Raw genomic sequence first — 22774 nt, 5'->3', positions numbered from 1 at the left:
ACACACACACACACACACACACACACACCAGAGATAGTGGACCAAAAAAGTCTATCTTTTTCACATTTTCCTACCTGTTTAGAGCCCTGCCCAAGCCTAGACCTGGAGGTCATCCCTTCAGGAAGGCTTCTCTCCATCCTTTATGGCTCCCATGTCTCCCCTTTCCTTACCCTCCTAGCACATAGCTAGAAATTGAAAACTATGTGCCAGTGATTATTACCAGGGCTTTAAGCATGCTGAATGTGTACTATACCACCAAGCTCCTTTCTCAGCCCTGTCATCTTTTATTTCACTCTAAAAGCAAATATTCAGCGGGGCATGGTGGCACACACCATTAATTTTAGCGCTTAGGATGTAGAAGCAGGAGGACCTCTGAATTCAAGGCCAGCCTGCCTGGTCCACACAGTTTCAGGACAACCAGAGCTACATAGTGGGATCCTACCTCAAAAACAAACAAAGAAACCAAAAAGCAAATATACTTCTATATAGTCCCTATAAATTATGATAGTGAAAGAGAAAATTTCATAGTTAGAAAAAGTAAAGTGAGCCGGGCGATGGTGGCGCACGCCTTTAATCCCAGCACTTGGGAGGCAGAGGCAGGCGGATCTCTGTGAGTTCGAGACCAGCCTGGTCTACAGAGCTAGTTCCAGGACAGGCTCCAAAGCCACAGAGAAACCCTGTCTCGAAAAACCAAAAAAAAAAAAAAAAAGAAAAAAAAAAAGAAAAAGTAAAGTGATTGTGTTAATTATAAAACAGGTAAACTTTTTATACAATTTTATTTTTACTTTATGTGCACTGGTGTTTTGCCTGCATGTGTATCTGGGTGAGGGTGTCAGGTCCCTTGAAACTGGAGTTAAAAATAGCTGTGAACCTCTATGTGGGTGCTGGGAATTGAACCCCAGGCCCTCATGGAAGGGCACTCAGTGCTCTTAACCGCTGAGCCATCTCTCCAGCCACAAACAAGTAGATTTTTAATTTTAGGGAGGAATATAAAAAATAGCTAGTTTCCTCAGATCAAGAAACTTATTATAATTGTATACTAGAACCAGAAATCAGGAATGCTTTTTAAAAATAATTCTCAGAGAGAGGAAATAAAATGTGTTTATAGCCTCAGCAAGGACTGGGGGCAGAGGACAACGACCATGAGGAACTCTTCCTGCTTTATTCATCAGTCCCTTGGTTCTTCCTCTCCTCCCCCGTGCTAGGGATAGAATGTGCTTATTTTAAATAGCTTAACTGAGATATGCGTCCCTTGTTGTGTATTTTACTCATGCGTATTCCGTTTGTCTGTAGGTATAGCTCAGAGGGCCTCGGGTTGATCCCCAGCACCAAAATTCAATACTTTATAAGAAATTCATAGGATTGTACCACTCTTACAATGACTTTCTATTGAGACATAATTCATATAGCACAGTGTTCATCTCTGAAAAGTACACAATGTGGTGGTTTTTACTGATGTTGTAGAATATCCCATTATCTAATTCTAGAACATTGTCATCATACCCACAAGAAGCCCTCTATCATAAATGGTCACTCTTTATTCCATTCTTTACATACCTGTAACCCCAAGCAACCATTCATTTTTCTATCTGTGCTTATTTGCTTTTTCTGGACATTCCATGTAAAATGAGGTCATTCAATATATAGTTTTTGTGACTGGCTTCTTAGCATGATGCCTCCAAGTTTCCATCTATATAATAATATGTATTAATATTCCATCTCTTTTTGTTTCTTTCTTTTTTTTTTGTTTTTTTTTGGATTTTTCGAGACAGGGTTTCTCCGTAGCTTTTGGTTCCTGGCCTGGAACTAGCTCTTTGTAGACCAGGCTGGCCTCAAACTCATAGAGATCCGCCTGCCTCTGCCTCCCGAGTGCTGTCGTTTTTTTTCTGAATGTGACTATAGCACAGTTTTTCTTTTTTTTTTTTGTTTTTTTGTTTTTGTTTTGTTTGTTTTTTTCGAAACAGGGTTTCTCTGTGGTTTTGGAGCCTGTCCTGGAACTAGCTCTTGTAGACCAGGCTGGTCTCGAACTCACAGAGATCCGCCTGCCTCTGCCTCCCAAGTGCTGGGATTAAAGGCATGCGCCACCACCGCCTGGCCTAGCACAGTTTTTCTATTCTGATGAAAATAGATGGATATTTAGGTTGGTTTCACTTTGGGGTCATCATGAATGATGCCATTGTAAACATTGAATCCAACACTTTGTGTGGACACGTTTTCAATTCTCTTGTTTGTATGAATAGCAGTAAAATTGCTATATCATATAGTAACTCTACTTTTAAGGTTTTAAGGAATTACAAACTATTTTTTAAAGTGATGGTAGTATTGTACCGTTGTATTGTATTGTACTGTTGAGAACTCCAGCTTTTCTGTGTCGTTAACAATTTTATTATTGTGTATTTTAGTATTATGATCCTAGTGAACATAAAGTAAGATATGGTTTTGATGGCTAGTGGTGTTCTGCATTCTTTCCTTGCTTTGGCCATGTGTATCTCTGAAGAAACATCCTTTCAAGTTCTTGTCTGTTTTAAAGTTAGATTATTCATCTTTATTTCTGAATTTTAAGAGTCCCAAATACGCCGGGTGGTGGTGGCGCACGCCTTTAATCCCAGCACTTGGGAGGCAGAGGCAGGCGGATCTCTGTGAGTTCGAGACCAGCCTGGTCTACAAGAGCTAGTTCCAGGACAGGCTCCAAAACCACGGAGAAACCCTGTCTCGAAAAACCAAAAAAAAAAAAAAAAAAAAAAAAAAGAGTCCCAAATACATTTTGGGTAGAAATCCCATTTTGGTATTTGATTTGCAAAGATTTTATTTGTTGTCTTTTTAACACTCCTTGGTGTGGTCGTTCATAAGACAAGGCTTTGTATGTGTGTTGATGTAATCCGGTCTCTAGTTCCTTCTGCTGCTCATGTTTAAAGTGCTATATGGGAGTAGACTGTTGCTCAGCCTGAGGTCACAAGGATTCACTTTTATATTCCTCTAAGATTTCTTTACAGCTAAGATTTTTATAGTTTTGTGCTCTTAAGGATTTGCGGTGGTGGTGCAAACCTTTAATCACAGCACTTGGGAGACAGAGGCAGGCAGATCTCTGTGAGTTCAAGGCCAGCCTGGTCAGTGAGTTCCAGGACAGCCAGAGCTACACAGAGAAACCAAAAAAAAAAAAAAAAGAATTATCTACATATGATCTATGTAGAGTTGATTTTAATGTATTTCATGTATGTATGTATACACACACACAGAGGAGAGAGGTTGATTTTATGTGTGTGTGTGTTCCTGTTATATGAGGTAGGAGTCTAGCTTCATTCCTTTTCATGTGAGTATTGCTTCTGTTTTTAAGGTAACAAGAATGTGGTAACCAGAGAGCACTTGGACCGTATGAAGAATAGCTGCATCGTCTGTAACATGGGCCATTCCAACACTGAGATTGATGTGGTAAGTTCATTACTGATTATTACTAGGACCTTTTTATGTTTCTTTCAGTCTCTCTTTCTCAAGTAACAAACTGGAAGAAGAAAAGACAGATTCTCAGCTACCCTAAACACGACTATCCCAGGGGAACAGTGCTTCCTGTTCACTTTCCGGCCCCATGGCCTGTGCTTAGGTGCAAAGTAAAGCTTCCGGGTCAATCATTTCACACGCCTGTCTCCTTCCACCCAGGCTTGATTACCTTCTCAGGCTGTGATCCATTTTCTTTCCATGTTGAGAACTGGGAACTACAGAAACTCACTGTGAGTCAGAATGGTAGCATTTTGAGGCTGTTTAGTTTTACATAAGGATGAGATAAGTAGGCTGGTCCATGGAAACACTCAAAGGAGAGAGCTCTGTGGGCTAGGATGAGTGCATTGCCTTAGACGTGCTGTGTCTACCAAACACTGCAGTTGCTTCCTTCCTCTCCTCTTTCCTGAGCTAGGTCTCCCCTTAACATATTTCTTAAATTTCAGTAATTGGGTCTGTAGGCATCACCTCCAATTCAGAGCCACTGTGTAACCGTGTGCATTCCTAAAACCTGGGAAGTCTATCATTGTATTTTTTATTGTTTTTATTGCTCTATACATTTTCCTCTGCTCCCCTCCCTTCCTACCCTTTCCCTTTCTACCCTCTCCCATGACTCCCACCCTCACAATTTACTCAGGAGATCTTGTCTCTTTCTCCTTCTTATATAGATCTGTGTATGTCTCTCTTAGGATTCTCTTTGTTGTCTAGTTTCTCTGGGGTTGTGGGTTGTAGGCTGGTTTTTCTTTACTTTATGTCTAAAAGCCACTTATGAGTGAGGACATATTATATTTGCCTTTCTGGGTCTGGGTTACCTCACTATGTTTTTGTTCTTTTTTTCTAGATCCATCCATTTGCTTGGAAATTTCAAGATGTCATTTTTTTTTCTGCTATGTAGTACTCCTTTGTGTAAATGCACCACATTTTCTGTTAGTCAAGGGGCATCTAGGTTGTTTCCAGGTTGTGGCTATTACAAATATTGCTGCTGTGAACATAGTTGAGCACGTGTCCTTGTGGTATGAGTGAGTGTCTTTTGGATATATACCCAAAAGTGGTATTGCTGGGTCTTGAGGTAGGTTGTTTCCTGATTTTCTGAGAAATTGCCATACTGATTTCCAAAGCAGCTGTACAAGTTTGCACTCCCACCAGCAATGGAGGAGTGTTCCCCTTACCCCACAACCTCTCCAGCCTAAGCTGTCATTAATGTTTTTGATCTTGGCCATTCTGACAGGTATATTTCTCTAATCTGATTATAGTCATCCAAACCTCTAATAAGTTGTCCAAACAGTAGTTAATGGAGGTGTCATTTCTTTTCTGACTTAGCAAAGCATCTCTCAGTGTGACTTTGACTCTGGCTCTAAGTTTCCATGGCGTTTCATGACACACCTGTCCTTCTCTCTGGGTGGCCGGCTCAATCCTAGCATGCTTTCATCTCCATGGAGGGCTGCTGCGATTGAGCTTCAGCACTCCAGGTAGGGACCAACTAATACCGAGACCCTTGTTGGATAAAATTTATTTTATGTGGTTTCTCTTTTTAACCCTATGTTCTATTCTTTTGTTAATAAACAGCTGGCTGGGGATGTAGGTCAGTATTGAGTGTTTGCCTCACACACATGAGGCTCCAGGTCTAACCCGTGCATCACAGCACCGGAAAGAAGGAAGGAAATAGCTAGCAAGATAACCTGCCTATCCAAGTCTGTTTCCAGCCTAGGTCTAAGGGCCATAGCGGCCTTACTGTCGTGTCACTGTGGCTCACTTACAGTGACTAGTCGGCTGAGAGTTGGTTCCTGTCACTGTAGTTGGCTTGCACTTACTAGTTGGGCTGAGAGTTGGTTCCTGTCACTGTAGTTGGCTTGCACTTACTTGTCGGGCTGAGAGTTGGTTCTTGGGCAGGGACGGGGGCAGTGCCCTCTTGAGTTTCACTTACGTGCTGTGAGTGAAGGAGCACCTTTATTAAATGGTCCGAGGCGGAGGAGGGAGGAAAGCCTTTCTCCTCCTAACCGCAGGAAACTCCAGATGACTAGCTTTCTTACCTTTGCTTTTTCTCATCCCATTCGCTTGACTCTCTGTGAGGATTTTTTCTTAACTTTATACTGGAAAATGTAGACATTAAGCAAACTAATATGTCATACAATCGATTCAAAATAAAATTTAAGTGACCAGGTATTTGAACTGGTGTGTGTGGTGGTGTACACCAGGAGGCAGAGGCAGGTGGATCTCTGAGTTCAAGGCCAACCTGGTCTACATAGTGAGTTCCAGAACAGCCAGGGCTACACAGAGAAGCCCTGTCTTGAGAAAACAAAACAAACAAAACTTGAGGTGCATAGACCCCAAGGCCTGCTTTTCCTTTGCTTTTGAATTGTTTTCCAGGATGGTGTGCTGTCACCCTTCTCACTGGCAAAGTTGGGTTTTCTGGGGGGGCGGGGCGGGGGAGTTTTCTTCTTGTTTTTAGATTTATTTTATATGTATGAGTGTTTTGCTTGCATGTATGTTATATACACCACATACCTAATGCCCTCAGAGCCTATAAGAGGGCATTGGACCCCTGGAACTGAAGTTACAGATGGTTGTGAGTCACTATATGGGTGCTGGGAATTGAACCAGGGTCCTCTCTAACTCCCTCTTACTGGTAGATTAACCAAACTTCAATTTGTGACAGTATTCTCCCTTTAAAGATAAGCCAGATCAGCCAGGTGGTAGTGGTCTAAATCCCAGCACTCGGAAGACAGAGGCAGGCAGATCCCTGTGAGTTCGAGGCCAGACCAGCCTGATCTACAAAGGAAGTTCCAGGACAGCTAGAGCTACACACACACACACACACAAAAAAAAAACTTGTCTTAAAAAGCAAAAAAAAAAAAAAAAGGACAGGCCAGACATGAGTATGAGTATTTCCCCAGAATAAAGGTCAAGACCATTTACCTTCTATCACAAATATTGTATGATTGCTGTATGCCAGCTGCAGTCTAGATGCTTGGAGTAGTGAGCATAACACATTCCTACCCTCATAGAGCGTGTGTTTAGGTGAGAAGAAAAACATATATGTGTGTGTGTGTGTGTGTGTGTGTGTGTGTGTGTGTGTGTGTGTGTAAAATTCAAAAGATTAAAAGTAAAGCCGCTGCAAGAAGTAGAGCATGAGAGAGGGGATGGGGTGTTCAGCTGTTACTTTACGTTGAGCCGTCCAACAGTGAGCCTGAGTTGGAAGGGTTAGCCATGTGGACTTTTAGGTAAAGAGCGTTCTGAGCAGCAGCAGCAGCAGCAGCAGCTGGTACATGTCCTGGAGCAGAAGCAAACCTGCTCTGTTTGAGGAGTGACAGGAGGCCAGTGAACTTGGTACAAAGTAAGCACAAGACAGGGAAGACTAGAAGATGTGATCTGAGGGGCCAGATCTCTTAGGCCTAACAAGCCACCCCCAGAACCAATTATATTCTGGAAGAAACAGGGAGCTGCCATAGGGTTTCTAATCTGGCTCAGTCTTAATATGATGACTTTTTCTTTAAAAGGGGTCGCTCTAGATAACATGTGGAAACTAGGCTTGGTTTTGCCATTACTGCTAGGTAGACCCCCATATTTGCCACATCAGGATCCAAGGGCCATCTCTCTCTTTTCTTTGAATCCTTCATGGCATATGGTAAATACTAAATTAAATGATCCAGAAAAGATGCTGCTCAGAGGGATTTTGAAAGTTGAATTATTAGTATTAGATGGTGGTTTTACAGAACATGTAAAACAAAGTTTAAAGCACAAAAACCTCATGATCGCTGTGAGATCAACTTTGTAATAGGATCCTGTCTCAAAGAAAACAACAGTCTCAGCCGATAATTAGAGCCAGCGTGTTCATTTATTATTAGCAAACATATACTGAATACATGGTCTGCTCTGTTCCAACTTCTAATGACTGAAGAAAAAGCATTGAATAACATCCTGCCTCTGTGGAGTTTATATTCTTGTGTGGGAGATGGATAATAAATAAGTTAACAGTTATTGTCTGTGTTGTATTGAATGAAAAAAGCAAGATAAGGATGTTGAGAACAACCTTTTAATTGAAATGATCAAAAAGATATTTTTGTGGATATAATACTTGGGGACAAAGCTAAATGAAAGAAATAGCAAGTTGAGTACTGTATATTCACAGAGAATGATCAAGCAGGGATGTAGCTCAGTGGTAGAACACTGGTCTGGAATGAATGCACAAGGGCCTAGGTTGAGTCTCACCATTGCAAAGAAGGAAAACAAAGCAAAACAGAATGGCAAATGAGGAGCCCAAGAAGCTGTGGTAGGGCTGACAGCAGGTATAGATCGGTACCTGTAACCAAGCCTGAAGACCTGACTTGAATCGCTGGAGCCAGTCAGCCAGTCTTTGCACACAATCCTCAGACCTCCACACACACACCATGCAGGTGCCAACGTATACACAAAGAGATAAATAAGTAGATCAATAAATACTTATGTTTTTGTTGGTTGGTTGGTTGGTTGGTTTGGTTTGGTTTTTCGAGATAGGGTTTCTCTGTAGCTTTGGAGCCTGTCTTGTCTTGGGACTCACTATGTAGACCAGGCTGGTTTCGAACTCATAGAGATCTGCCTGCCTCTGCCTCCTGAATGCTGGGATAAAAGGCATGCGCCACCACCGCCTAGCAAGTATAATTTTTTTTTAAAGATAAAGCTTGGTGACAGTAACAAAATGTCCAAGAAAGGAGGTAAGGACAGAGGAGGCAGTTCAGGTAAGACGGGGCTTTATGGGTTCTAAGAACTAGATTCTTAAGCCGGGCAGTGGTGGCGCACGCCTTTAATCCCAGCACTCGGGAGGCAGAGGCAGGCAGATCTCTGTGAGTTCGAGACCAGCCTGGTCTACAAGAGCTAGTTCCAGGAAAAAAAGAACTAGATTCTTACCTAAATAGAAATGAGTAACAAAATGTATCTGATGGATATTTCTTTAAATATCAGCCTGGCTTTTGTATAAAGAAAACCCTTCTAGAGTTTGAGTAGGAGTAGGAACAGCAAGAAGCTCTTTGAGATGGTGAAGGTGGTGACGGGTTCAGTGCGTAAGGAGAGGTGATGAGACTTTATGTTATAATCAGTGGGATTTGCTAAATCAATTAAATGCAGAGTGTGAGAAAAGAAAGGAGATTCTCTATAAATCAACTTAGTGTTACTATGTAGAATTATTTGGTAAATATTCATCCAGATAGATAATTGATCTTTTGTAACCAAAATTTAGAGAAGAAATTCTCCATAAATCAAGTTAATGTTACAATGTGATATTTATCCGGCTAGATTTTGTTGACAGATTGCTTTCGAGGCAAGTTCTGACTCTGCAGGAGACTGAGATGTCTACCTGATGGCTTCGTGATCAAAATTTAGAGTAATTCCTACTACTTGGGGGTGGAGGTAGGATGAGGTTGAGGCCTGCTTGAACTACACAGAGAGCTCAAGGCTCTTGTGGCCTGGGTGTACATGTAGTAAGATCCTTCAAATGGCTTGCCCAAAATTTACTTAGTTTTTTTTTTCCCTCTTTGGGTAGGAATTTTTGGTTTTGCCTAACTTTGAGATATTGCTTGCTGTATATTTTAGGAAAGAATAGCTCATGAAAAAAGGTTAGCCATTTAGAAAGCTGCACTTGTTTTCCTGAAAAATATGAATTCCATGAATCCCAGAAAGCCTGCGATAGGCTACTTACCGGCCAGCTCTGCCTTTCACACGTTTCCTGTCTCACCTGAAGGCCTGTGTGATTGTCGCTTCGCAGTTCAAGTGAGAAGCCACGACATACACATGCTTTCAAAACCTTTTTCCCGCCAAAGAATTGTTTTACCTAGGCCTGCTGTTGATTCTGTTTTAAGGAACTGGAACCACAGCTGTGTTCCCTGGGGCAGGGGGCAGGGGAGATGCTATGCATTGCTCAGAATCATGTAAGTTCAGTGTGTGCAGGCATGCCACACTCAGAAGGGCATGCGCCAGCACTGGAGGTGGTGTCTGTACAACCGTTTTCCTGGTGGAGTGACAACTGAGTGCAGGTCCACAGCAAAGCCACCTTGGGCCTTCTGCCCCCTTTGGGAGTGGCGGCACCAGAGTTTGAACCCAACTCCGTGTTTTACCACTGATCTCCTATCCCAAACCTAGCTGGTTGAACTTAAGAGCTATTCTTGTGCCAACCATACAGTAGGAAGCCCTTCTCAGGGAGTGTATGACCAAAAGGGCATCTTCGTAGTGAGGACATTGACCCTCCCCGGAAAGTGGTAGGGATAAGTTAACCAAATGCCTCTTTAAACCTCCTTTAAATTGACCGTCAAGGTACTCTACCTTTATCTTAGCCATTCCTGTGCTTTCATATGCTGCCCCTTCTCACCATTGATCATTTTCTTATGTTCATAAACAGTTGCCCTTTTCTTGATTCCACCATTCTTCCCAAGGTGTACTTTCTAAGTCGGTAGATTCTCAGTATCATGCTGTCAGCTCTTTGCTCCCAGTCACCAAGATTGCTTTTCCTCTGGGAAATGGATGATATGAAACAATAAAGTTCTGAACTACTTAACATCTCATCTCAATGTAAAATACTTGTGTTACCAAGGAGCTGTGTGCCTTGGCCATCAGTGGTTATACCCTGTATGTGTTGTCTTCAAAGGCTAAAGGGTTTGTATTTTATATATCCTTAACTTGTGTTACCAAGGAGCTGTGTGCCTTGGCCATCAGTGGCTATACCCTGTATGTGTTGTTTTCAAAGGCTAAAGGGTTTATATTTTATATGTCCTTAACCTGCTTCAGTTATTTTTAGTTCGTTCATATCATTTACTTATAAATATTTAATCTGTGGTACTAGGGTTCAAATCCAATGTTTTATACATGCTGGGCAAAAACAATCCACTAAGCTACATATCAAACCTTTATTGTTGTTGTTGATATTGTTCTCATTATTCTCTCATACAATATATCCCAGCCACAGCCTCCCTCCCGCCACTCCTCCCCATTCCTCACCTCCCCTCTCTCCTCTCCCACTATTATTATTACTACTATTTCAGCTTCTTTTTCTTCTTCCTTTTCTTTTTTTTTTTTTGTTTTCTTTTTTTATGTGTTACATAAACCAACTGGAGCTGATTTACTTAGTCATATTCTTGGTTTTTTTTTTTTAATGTTTCTTTGCTATTATAAATAATGCTAGAATGATCATTCTTTGTTTTTGCTTTTGTTTATTGAGGCAGTTTTATTATATCCCGGGTTGGCCTTGAACTCTTGATTCTCCTGCCTTCCCCTACCAAGTGCTGGGATTAAGGACATGCACCACTATACCTGTCTTAGACTAAACTTTCTTAGGCACCTAAATTCTTGACCTGAATAAGTATTTGTTTTAGGAGTCTAAAAATTAAATTAATTGATATAAACTAAGTATATATAACATTTGGTAGTTATTGCCAAATTGCTCTTCAGTATGATTGAATTATTTAATGAAACTTATATCTCAAACTTTACATTTTCAAAAAATGATGATCCTGCCCATGAATAAATGTGATTTTGAATGCACTAAAATATAATTCTTTGTCTTTTTGCACCATTAGATTGCCATTTCCTTGGAGAGAAGGACCATGATTTTCTAAACATTAATTGAGCACCCCATTGTATATCTAGAGAGAATTTGGAGATTTAAAAATGAAAATATAGCTGGGCGGTGGTGGTGCACGCCTTTAATCCCAGCACTTGGAAGGCAGAGGCAGGTGGATCTCAGCGAGTTCGAGGCCAGCCTGGTCTACAAAGCGAGTTTCAGGACAACCAGTACTGTTACACAGAGAAACCCTGTTTTGAAAAGAAATAAAAAGAGAGATAGAGAAAATAAAGATAACCATCTCTATTCTTTTCTCGGTGTCTGTCCTTTTCTGTGGTGCCTAGAATTACTATGTAACTAAGTGTTTCTCTTTGTCTGAGGACTAGTATTTTAGCAGAACTTTTAATTTTTACCAGATGAATTGATGGGGTAGTTTTGGAATATGGACTTCCTTTCTGTTTCAGCCATTGCTTATTGAAGAAGGAAGTAGTTGTGCTCAGTCTGCACACCCTGTAACTGTCATTTGATTGTGCTGATAATAAACTTACCGTCTTTTCTTTTGTTCTCTGAATATACAATGTACAGAAGTGGAGAGAGGGTGAGCCATTGGCGCTGTACTCTACCTCTAGCGTTCCTCTAAAAGCTACCTCACATTCGCTCTTAGGACACAGAGCTTCTGTCACTCTAGGATAAGCCAGCCTTCTGAGAAGGTGCAGCCGGGAATGTGGAACATGAGGGCAGAGTCCTGATCCCCAGCATGCTATGTTTAGGACGTTCGGCCCTCTCCAGCTAATCCCACTTGGCTCTGATCTTGTTCTTTTCCGTCTCTTCAGCACTTATGTATTCAGTTTGCACCATATTAATCTGCACTTGTTTGCATGTTGCTTTGTGTTTTCTTCTCACAAATGTATTGTTTTGTGTCCCCAACTAAAATATGAGATTTTTGAAGGCAGAAACCATGCCTTTGGTTTCTTTTGTATTTCCCATAGCACCTTTTACTGTGCTCAGCAGAGAGTGGGCGTACAATATATGTTGTGGAATGACATCCTGAGTGATCCCTCCCTGGCTGGGCCTAAGATTAAATTCCCTGACCTGGAACAGTCCTAACCACCCCAGGACAGGTATTCTCCATCTGGCATGTTGGTTGCTTCTTTCGACTTGCTATTTGAAATGGCTCCCTTCAACATCTTTCTGTCTCCGGTGTCGGGGACTTGACTCAGCTGATGATGTTCTTACTCTTACTGTATGTGTTCCAGGCAAGCCTGCGGACACCAGAACTGACCTGGGAGAGAGTAAGATCTCAAGTTGACCATGTGATATGGCCTGATGGCAAGAGGATAGTACTGCTGGCAGAGGTAAGCCTGAAGCTGACAAAGAGCCATCCGAGACTGCAGTTTCTGGCTCCCTCCTCTTCATGTTCCCTGATCCTTTCAACTCTGTCTCTTAAGCACAAGTTTAGCTACTTCACCAATGAATTTTACTTCCAATTGTGAAAGGTCTTTTCATTCAGCAATTAAGATACTATTTTGGTTCCTTACTTTTCACCAATTATCCTGTCTCTCCATGTCACTCTCTAGGCTGAGTCAGATAATGACTATTACTGTGGAAGGAATTAGCAGAAGGAATCAGTGCCACTTTGAGTGATGCTCACCGAGAGATAATGTCATTTGTGAGGTGGTTTAATCAGTAAGCAAAGTATGTATGTGTTCCTGGCTGTAGCTCAGACTGTCTTTGGTAAGCTTTGGGAAAGTCATGTCTTTGCTGATAACGTCTCTATTTTAGTGTCTTCTGAACTGATGAACTGAGCCAGCTGTGTAGAAGGTACCCAGCTTATCCTCTTAATTGGTTGCTGGATGGATAGTTCCACATTCTGCTTGATCTGGCTCACATATTTCTATTTTTCCCCCATGCTAGGAATTGAATTCACAGCTCACACATGTATACATGCTAAGCAAGAGCTCCACCACTGAACGATATTCCCAGTCCTTTTGGGAGTGGGGAGTTGGTCATGTGCATGCTTTCTCTTGGAGTCAGAGGACAACTTGCAGAAGTCAGTCCTCTCCACCATGTGGGGTCTCGGGGACCAAACTCTGGTGTCAGGTTGGCAGGCAGCAGGTACCTTTACCTGCTGAGCATTCTCACTGGCCCTAACACTCAGTCTCAACTTTAATCCCTTGTAGCCTTTATGTTATTCTCTGGCCGCTTTTCCTATAGTGAAGGGTCTGCCCTCATAGCCCAGTGTTCCTGGGTACTGGGAGTACTTCTTGTTTCCATGAAGCTTTCTCTTTTAAGAGAAGGCCCCAAACAATAAAGGGTTTTGGTTTCCTTCCTTCAGTTTTCTTTCTTACGTTAGATAAACTGAGTGTGAAAAAGTAAACAGTTTCATCTCCTTATGCAGGGCACACAGACCAGCTTTGTATGTCTTTACTCTTTGACCTTCTGCCCTCACTTAGTTAACATCCTTTAAATACTTTAGGGCATGTCTGGGAAGGGGTGTGTATGGCCAGGAGAAGAACAGGTTGTTAAGTGTTTATTAATAGCCTTGACATCAGCCCCCTGTCTGGCAGCATTTCTAAACTGCCCTGGGAGGTCCCTCTTAGCAATTTTGGTGATAAAAACAGGCACTAAAGGTGCTTTGGGCTATATAGCTCAGCAAAAACAGTAGTCAAGCTTCCTAGGAAATAAAGCAAGAAAGGACAGCATGGGGCAGGTGTTAGTTCTTTTACTATCTTTATTTTCCACTCAGAATTCAAGGCTATCCACCTTTGGGTCACAGACATAAACTGAGAAGCACAAAAGTCATCACAGCTTCATAAATCCATAGTTGTCTCCTTCTCAGCCTGGAGATTGCCACTCACCTTAACTGTCTCCTTTTCTAAGACAATCTAAGGAATGCCAACCCTTGGAAGGATATTTTGCTATAGAGAATGGGGAATTTACACAATCCTCAGTGGTGTATGACTGCCTTTATTCCTTTTTGTATAGTCCCAGAAATAGTTTAGGTAAGACATTTATCAAATTTTTAGTGCTTTCATTTGGATACCAATTAATTTCAAAGAAGACATACAAATGGCCAACAGACAAAGGGGGAATGTACAACATCACTAATCACCAGGAAAATGAAAATTAAAGCCACAGTGAGGTATGGCCTCATTCTAATAAGAATCACCATTATCAAAGAGATAAAAGACAACAAATAATGAAAAACAATGAGTTTCTCAAAAACTTAACAACAGAACTACTATGTGTTCCAGTATCCTACTGTTACATATCTAGAGAAAACCAAATCAGTGTGTCAGGCACATACGCGCCCTTCTTCATTGCAGGTTGTTATGTCAGCCAAGTGCGGCTGACTAGAGGAAATGTGGCCCATACACAAATGCATTCTCCTCTACCGTAAAAATAAACTCTTGTCATTTGTTAGTGTGAGGTAATGTAAAGTGAAACCAGCCAGACACAGCAAGACAAGTAACGCATACTCCCACTCACGTGTCCTCTAAAAACATTGGTTATGGGGCCAGAAGTGTTGGTGCATGCCTGTAATCTTAGCACTTAAGAGATGGAGGCAGTAGGGGGAGGGAACGGGAACAGAAGAGGGAGGGAAAACTGGTTGGTATGTAAATAAATGAAAAAATAATAATAATAGAAAAAGGATTAGCCGAGCGGTGGTGGCGCACGCCTTTAATCCCAGCACTTGGGAGGCAGAGGCAGGCGGATCTCTGTGAGTTCGAGACCAGCCTGGTCTACAAGAGCTAGTTCCAGGACAGGCTCCAAAACCAACCCTGTCTTGAAAAACAAACAAAAAAAAAAAAAAAAAAAAAAGATGGAGGCGGGAGAGTTAGGATTTCAAGATCAGCCTTGGATACATAATAAGTTTTAGGCCAACTTAGGCTACTTAAGACTGTCTCCAAAAGGAAAGAAAAGGTTAAATATAGCATTGTTTATAACAGCAAATAAGTATAAATCAATAAGAGAATTCCTAAGTAAATCAGAATAACTCTGTTCAGTGGATTTTTGAGCCTTGTGTCCAGTTTGTTCTAGTTAGCTTTGTGTCCTGTTCTCATAGAAGTTGTGATAGGAATAATTTTTCTAAGCCAGGCATAGCAACACACTTCTGTTATCCCAACATTCAGGAGGCTGAGGCAGGAGAATTAAGACTTACAGGCCAACCTATGATTACATAGTAAATCCCTGTCTCAAAAAACAAAAACAATGGTTACCAGAGGCTTGGAACTATGAGGTGGTGGGGTTGGGGAGAGGTTGCTCAGTGGATGCTGAGTTTCAGGTAGCTAGGGGTGTAAATAGTTCTGGCATACTATCACCTGTGTACTGTAACTAGATGTAACAGTTATGTGCTAGACATTTAAAAATGCTGGAAGAGAGAATTTAAAGAAATGATAAATGTTTGAGGAAATAGATATGTGTACTCCTGCACTGAAACATTACATAGAACCTATAAGTATGTATAATTTTTGCTTTGATATAGCAATTAAAAACTAAATTTTAGATAAACATTTTTTTCTTTTTTTTAGGGGAGGTTTCAAGACAGGGTTTCTCTGTAGTTTTGGAGCCTGTCTGGAACTTGCTCTGTAGACCAGGCTGGCCTCGAACTCACAGAGATCCTCCTACCTCTGCCTCCTGAGTATTGGGATTAAAGGCGTGCACCACCACCGCCTAGCTAGATAAAAATTTTAAGACATTTAAAATATAGTGGCTCATGTCTTTAATCCCAGAACTTGGGAAGCAGAGGCAGGTGGATCTCTGTGTATTTGAGGCTAGCTTGGTCAACATAGCAAGTTTTAGGACCACTAAAGCTATGAGACCCTGTCTCAAAACAAAAAGAATTAAAAGGATATCAATTAATTCCTTTTTGTTGTGTGCAGACAATCTTTGTCTAGCAATCTCAGTTAGGAGAGAACTGGAAACTGGCAGTTGTTCTTACTTCACTCCTCAAAGGTCAGCAACTGTCCTAATGCCTATTTGCCTTGCCTTTTGATCACTAGGGCCGTCTGCTGAACCTAAGCTGCTCCACAGTGCCTACATTTGTACTCTCGATCACTGCTACCACTCAGGTGAGCGCTGCGGTGGAACAGTAGTGGGCTGGAGAGGTGTCACAGCTTTGGAAGGTGCATCAGCATTCATGTCTCTGCTTTTCCAGGCTCTCGCCTTGATAGAGCTTTACAACGCTCCTGAGGGTCGCTATAAGCAAGATGTGTACCTGCTGCCCAAGAAGATGGGTAAGCTGCTCTTCCTTCCCTTTCTTACCAAAGTAGTTCACAGTCAGGATCTGAAGGAAGCTTGGACAGACACATGTTGGGGGAAAAAGAGAGCATCTTATCTTTATTTCATAAAATAAGAACTAGGATTCCAGACTCCATTTCTAGGTGATTTGTGTAATTTTTCACATAGGTTTTTCTAGGGAGGTTCTTGCATCTTGCTGTTATTTTGAATACCTGCTTGAGAATTATTTTATTATGCCCTATTCCATTGCATCACATTGTATATTTCGAGGAAGGGTCTCACGATGTAGTCAAGACTGGCATCAACTCACACTTGTTTCCTGTCTGGGATTACAACATGTGCCTGGCAATTGAATTTTAAAGATTTTCTCTTTTAAAGTGTCATGTATGCAGAAATCTCTAAGGAGGAGAAAATAGTCCTTCCAAAAGAGAATATCTCGACCTTTTGATATATGGCTTATTCCAATTCTAAAATGGTAAAAGCCCCCTTTTTTAAGGGGACACAAGTTCCTGTTAAGAGTTAATTATGGCCGGGCGGTGGTGGCGCATGCCTTTAATCCCAGCACTTGGGAGGCAGAGGCAGGCGGATCTCTGTGAGTTCGAGGCCAGCCTGGTCTACAAGAGTTAGTTCCAGGACAGGAACCAAAAGCTACGGAGAAAAGAGTTAATTATGGCTGGGTGGTGGTAGTGCACGTCTTTAATCCCAGTACTCAGGATTTAGGAGGCAGGGGCAAGTGGATCTCTGTGAATTCGAGTTCAGCCTGGTCTACAAAGAGCAGTACAGGATAGCCAGGGTTGTTACACAGAGAAACCCTGTCTCAAGAAAGAGAGAGAGAGAGAGAGAGAGAGAGAGAGAGAGAGAGAGAGAGAGAGAGAAAGAGAGAGCGAGCGAGCTAATTATGTGGGCAATTGGCACAACAGAAACATGAAACTGTCTTAAATGTTTAAATATCCTGTCTCAAGCACCTAGGTGATACAAACTCAAGGAATAAGTCATCTTTTAGCTTTGCTTCAATAACTGTTTAAGACAGTTTAGATGGGTCTGATGTAGCGGTCCATACCTTTAATCTCAGCCCTTGGGAGACAGAGGCAGGAGGATCTCTATAAGCTTGAGACCAGGATGGTCTACAGAGTGAGTTTCAGGACACCTAAAGAAAAGAAACTAAACAAAAACAAACAAAACTAAAACTATCATAGTTTGGAAGAGCATTTATATTCTCTTTGGATGTATAATGAAGTTGAAAAGGTAGCTATTCAGAAGATGTAAAATCACACAGTTCTAGGCATTTTTTTTTATTTTCCCTAGTTCCCATGGATGTTAATTTTTCTAGAATGTAGAGGTATAGTATAGTATTTCTAGTATTTTCATAGCATAGTGTAGACGTCAAAGCAGTACTAACCATGGAACTTTCCATTTTTAAGGCCCATGCTATCATTATTTCTATCATTTCTTTTCTGAAGAAAAAGCTTCAGGGTAGAAAGTTACTAGAAGAAATTTTTGGCTTTTAAAGTCCCCGAACTTGAAGCTAAAGGCAGCCACTCCTTAGATTTGAGGGCCTAAGAGCAAAAGTCAAGCATTTGTCAATCATGTCCAAGAACTAGAACGTGTCTTCCCAGCTTTTAAGGCCTTACTTGAGGATGGGCAGATAGGAGGCAAGATGTTTACCCATGACTCGTGTGTCCTTTCAGATGAGTATGTGGCCAGCCTGCACCTGCCCACCTTCGATGCCCACCTGACGGAGCTGACAGATGAGCAGGCCAAGTACCTGGGACTCAACAAGAACGGGCCCTTCAAGCCTAATTACTACAGGTGCCGTGGGCTTCCCAGAAGTCAGAGAAGGCTGGGCAGCGAAGGACTTCCTGCCGTACAGCTGATCCTTGCTCCTCCTACCACATACACTTGTTTATGTGAACTCAGAAAAATAACACATTTCCTCCAGATCTCCTACCTCAAAATACTCTGAGATCTTCTTTTTTTTTTTTTTTTTTTTTTTTGGTTTTTCGAGACAGGGTTTCTCTGTGGTTTTGGAGCCTGTCCTGGAACTAGCTCTTGTAGACCAGGCTGGTCTCGAACTCATAGAGATCCGCCTGCCTCTGCCTCCCGAGTGCTGGGATTAAAGGCGTGCGCCACCACCGCCCGGCTCTGAGATCTTCTTTAAACATTGCCATCATCTCCCCACACACACACTAGCCTTTTAAAATTACATTTTTACTTATTTTATAAGTGTGTGTGTGTGTGTTTGTGGAGACAGGTGCACCTACACACGTTGCACATGTGGGAATCAGGTAACCCATGGGAGTAAGTTCTCCTTCTACCATGTGTGTCCTGGGGAGATCGGGAGCCTTCTCGCTGGCCCATGGCCTTCTTCACTGCTATGAAACAGCCACAGTTATCTGTCCTCATTATATATGCTAGAAAAGCCTTTGTCTCCCTGTTACACCTTTGGGCAGGCTCCTTCTATTCCAGACCGACCAGCGGACAGCATCCGTTTCATCTTTCTTTTTTCCTCCAGGTATTAAGTTCCTGTAACGCAAGCCAGAAGACGATTTAAGGAATAGAACCAAGCCTTTTCTCCACTATTATCCAAGGAAGAACCCAGCAAGCTGCTTCTCCAATCAGAGCTCCCCGCCGTGCTCATCCTATATGTTAGGTTATTTATTTATTAAAATCTAGAATCCTGTGCCTGTAGCCTTGGCCCAGAGTGTGGTTACTACTCCTGGGGCCTGAGAGCCGCAGGGGACAGCCGCAGGGGACAGGCCGAGACAGGGAAGAAATGGGTGACCATCCCTAGTGCATCATTCGCATCATTGTCCATTGATGGAACTCTCAGTGATGGCCATTTTTCTTTCCAGGCTCAGGAGTTAGTTCAGGGATGCCAGACTCCTTCTTACTTAGGGTTTTCTGGAGTAAATTTTCAGCAGCTGCCTTTCTCAAAACTTTGGTCCTTTCCCAGGTGAGGCCTTTTGGAAGCCACTGAATTAACAGGGCCTGAATTCTCAGTCTTGATAGTTACTATCACTGCCTTCTTTTATAAAAAGGCTAGTGAGGTAGGAGTGTTAAGGTCTTAAGCTACACCAAGAGCTTAGCTGTGCCTGTGTCTGTGCCTACCGGGATCTCTTTTCTTAACCAGAACTCTTTTCTGTCCCTGAATATTATGTACATTTTAATGCTTCCTGGTTCCAAGGGTAGTGTGCCTCCATGATCCTAATACCTCTGCTGTTGGCCAGGCATTTGTTTTGCTTTCTAACCCCACCAAACGCTGCTCAAGAAGTAGGGGGTCAGCTCCACTGGGACCCAGAGTTTTGGATTGTTTCTTGAGAAGCCCCATCTAGACTGGCACTGTCTCAGAAGAGGAGGCCTCATGTGAATAGCGCTTCCCGAAACTCATGCTGCTGTCTGAAACCTCTTCTGGACTGAGTTGACAAAGATGTTTGCTAGAGATTTGGAAGCTTGAGACTTTGGAATGAGATCAAACTTGGCATCCTAAAGAAGCAAGTCTGTTTTCCAGGAAAGACTTTACAGCCTGGCTGCAGAAAACAGGTGACTGTCGTCTGTATCCAGATGATGGAAGCTAGTTTGAGGGCTGGGGGTATATATATATAGCTCAGAGGTAAAGCACTTGCCTGGCATGTACAAGGCTCTAGGCTCAGGCACTGGAGACTAGGGAAGGGGGCGGGAGCTAACTTGATCCTTATCAGACAGACATTCATCCCTTTGGCTGTTGCCATTGTTGAAAGTGAGATCTGCAATCTGATATCTCCTCTTTCTTTGCTGCTGCTGTATCTTTATGATCTGGCCTCTTCTGTTTAAGGATTCTATTTCAGAGAGTTTCTTAAGTATTATAAAATAGCTAGTAATGTAAACAATGTGAAGTTTCTCATTTCACCCAAGCTTTAAATTTCCTTTGGAGATGGACTGATTGGTTTCAAGGTTCCATTGGGATCAATTGTTTTCAAAAATTAAAACCTGGAATAACCCTAGGAATCCTGGGTTAAATGAGATCCTCTCATGCATCGTATTTTAGTCTCCTGTTTGTTTCCCATGTGTTTCCTATATTCTGCTTCAAAGTCTCCAGACCAAGGCCATTCAAACAGGAGACACACAGAATCACTAAAGCCTTTATCTAAATCTTCTCCCCTGCCTCCACCATCTCCACCATCCCTTGGTCTTGTGTATGCCCTGGAAGCTGGTGTGGAAGTGTCCTTATTGTTCAAGATAGGGAAACAGAACGAGGGCAGGTGGCTGTCTGCCTTATTAGATGGTCTACAGGCTCAGCCCAGGGCATCACCTGTAGCTATATTATTTTTTTTAAGGACCATAGAGGCTGAAGATTCCACAAAGATACTCAATTCTGTTTGCCTCGTCCTGATTTTTGTATTAGCTAATTGTATCACTCTCCCACTACCACCTTTGTGTTGTTGTTGTTGGGGTTTGTTGTTGTTTTGAAATAGTCTCACTCTGTAACCCTGCCTGACCTCAAACTCATGGCAGTCATGCCTTGGCTTCCTGAGGCATGTGCTGCCAGGCCTGGCTGGCTCTTAAGTTAGATCTCTTCAGCAAAAGATTCAGATATCTGTGCCTCATCTTACGTCCAGGGCAGATTCCATTAGGCAGGGATCTGGACTTAACTTTTCATATTCACGGGCCCCAAATCATAACCTGCTGATTTTCAGCAAAGCCTTGCTCTCTACAGAGCTTCCTGTGGCTGGTACTTACAGAGTACACTCTGTCAAACCATAGTGAAGAGATCTATTACAAATAGAAAGGGAGCCAGCCGCATGGGTTTCTAAGTTAGGTGCACTGTGTCTGCCATGGTAAGGTAGACCGCTGTGTCATCAACCATGAAGAAAGCAACCAGAAGTAGGGGTATAAGTCAGTGGTAGAACACTTGAGCAGCCTGTGCCGGCCCTGGGTTGAATCCCTGGTACAGGGGGCGTGTGGGGAATGCGGAAGAAAGAGAGAAGGTAGCTCAGGACTCCTATCTAGGTTCTGTCCTATTAAAACCAAATCACTGTTCTCTCTAACCTAAGAATCAGAGCAAATCTCTTCTTATTCCAACTCCTCCTCTTAGATGCATCCTAGCTACCAGGAGGCCAGGAAAAGAAGGCTGATTAGCTCTAGGTGCGTGGCCCTGGGTGGGGATACGGAATTTATCCACAAGGAAATGTGTGCTACTTCAAGGTCTTCTTGTTTCCTTTTTCCTGTTAAACAGAATGCCTCTAGTCCTGTCCCTCTGCCTCCTCCTCCTCCTCCCTCCCCATGTCTCTTCCATGAGAGCACGGCTCCCTGTGGCCACACACTCCTGCAAAGCTTTTCTGCTGCTTGGCTTTTCTCCGAACAGATCTGAAATTGCTGCTCCTATGGTTTTCTCAGAATTAACTTCGTCATGGTTTAAAAAAAAAAAATCAGAGTGCATTGTTGCATTAAGCTTTTTTAATAAAGGAAAATTATGGAAAGAAAATAGGTAACACCAGCAAATTATATATTGACAAGTCTAAACTATATATACATATATATATAAATACATATCTATATGAATAATCATCTAGTTCTTCCTTTCATCTCACTGAAAGGAGCAAGGCCTCCAAGGATCACCAGTTCTGAGAAGCTCTTGGAAATTTTATGTCTAGTGATTGTATTAGATCAGCAATAATGACTATGTAATCTCAAAAAATAAATAAAATATTCTTAAAACTGATCTGTGTCCGGAGACTAACACTTGCTTCTGTGAACTAGGAATTCAGAGGAGAGAGGTATGTGGGCACCAGGTGAATAAGGTCACCTGCCATAGGACAAAGATGTGAGAAGTTGATGCTATAACTAGCAGGCATGTTTGCGTGACCATTACCCTGAGACCCTGCTAGCCGGTACCTTGTCCCTCCCCTACCAGCCCACCTTGACACACACCTCAGAACCGCCACCTTGAGATGAGGACTGTGAGGTTAGTTAAGATGTTTTTTTTTAAAAACAAACAAACAAAAAACTAGGTGGCTGGAGAGATGGCTCAGTGGTTCCATTTCTTCCAGAGGTCCTGAGTCCCAGCAACCACATGGTGGCTCACAGCCATGCGTAATGAGATCTGGCGCCCTCTTCTGGCGTACAGGCATACATGGAGGCAGAATGTTGTATACATAATAAATAATAAATAAATAAATAAATCTTTAAAATACTCATAAAAAAACTAAACTAAAGCATGGACCTAGGTCACCAGTGCCACTGTGCTGCCCTTCAAAAGATCTAAGCGCCCAGAACTGGACAGTATCCATCCAAAGTGTGTGTGGGGGGGGGGGGAGAGTCCGATATCTCTAAAATCAGTAACTAGAATATGAACAGTTGTCTATTCTTTCTCAGCCATTATTAGTAGGATAATTTTCTTATAGTGTACTTAGTTGTAAACTGTGTAATGCTTTATGTTAAAGTTTTATTAGCCCATTGTATTAAAAATGCTGCTTAAAGTAGGACTGGAGAAAAAAAGACTCCGTGGTTAACAGCATGGCTGCTCTTTCAGGGGATTCA

The 22774-nt window shown here is 42.2% G+C and overlaps 1 protein-coding gene across 5 annotated transcripts in view; it reads left to right on the top strand.

Annotated features, from left to right (window-relative positions):
* Ahcyl2 (adenosylhomocysteinase like 2) overlaps positions 1-21936 on the top strand; it is a 164471-nt gene extending 142535 nt beyond the window's left edge. For all 5 annotated transcript variants that reach the window (XM_057762825.1, XM_057762818.1, XM_057762834.1 and 2 more), the window contains 6 exons: positions 3335-3429; positions 12274-12372; positions 16021-16089; positions 16176-16254; positions 17947-18067; positions 18771-21936. In XM_057762825.1, the coding sequence (XP_057618808.1) occupies positions 3335-3429; positions 12274-12372; positions 16021-16089; positions 16176-16254; positions 17947-18067; positions 18771-18777 (470 nt within the window). In that variant the 3' untranslated portion in view covers positions 18778-21936. The remainder of the gene's footprint in view (positions 1-3334; positions 3430-12273; positions 12373-16020; positions 16090-16175; positions 16255-17946; positions 18068-18770) is intronic.
* The last annotated feature ends 838 nt before the right edge of the window (positions 21937-22774 follow it).

This window comes from Chionomys nivalis, chromosome 1 (genome assembly GCF_950005125.1).
Source record: "Chionomys nivalis chromosome 1, mChiNiv1.1, whole genome shotgun sequence".
NCBI classification, from domain to species: domain Eukaryota; kingdom Metazoa; phylum Chordata; class Mammalia; order Rodentia; family Cricetidae; genus Chionomys; species Chionomys nivalis.
The sequence above is the reverse complement of the archived record's forward strand: the minus strand, read 5'-3'. Positions and strand labels throughout refer to the sequence as shown.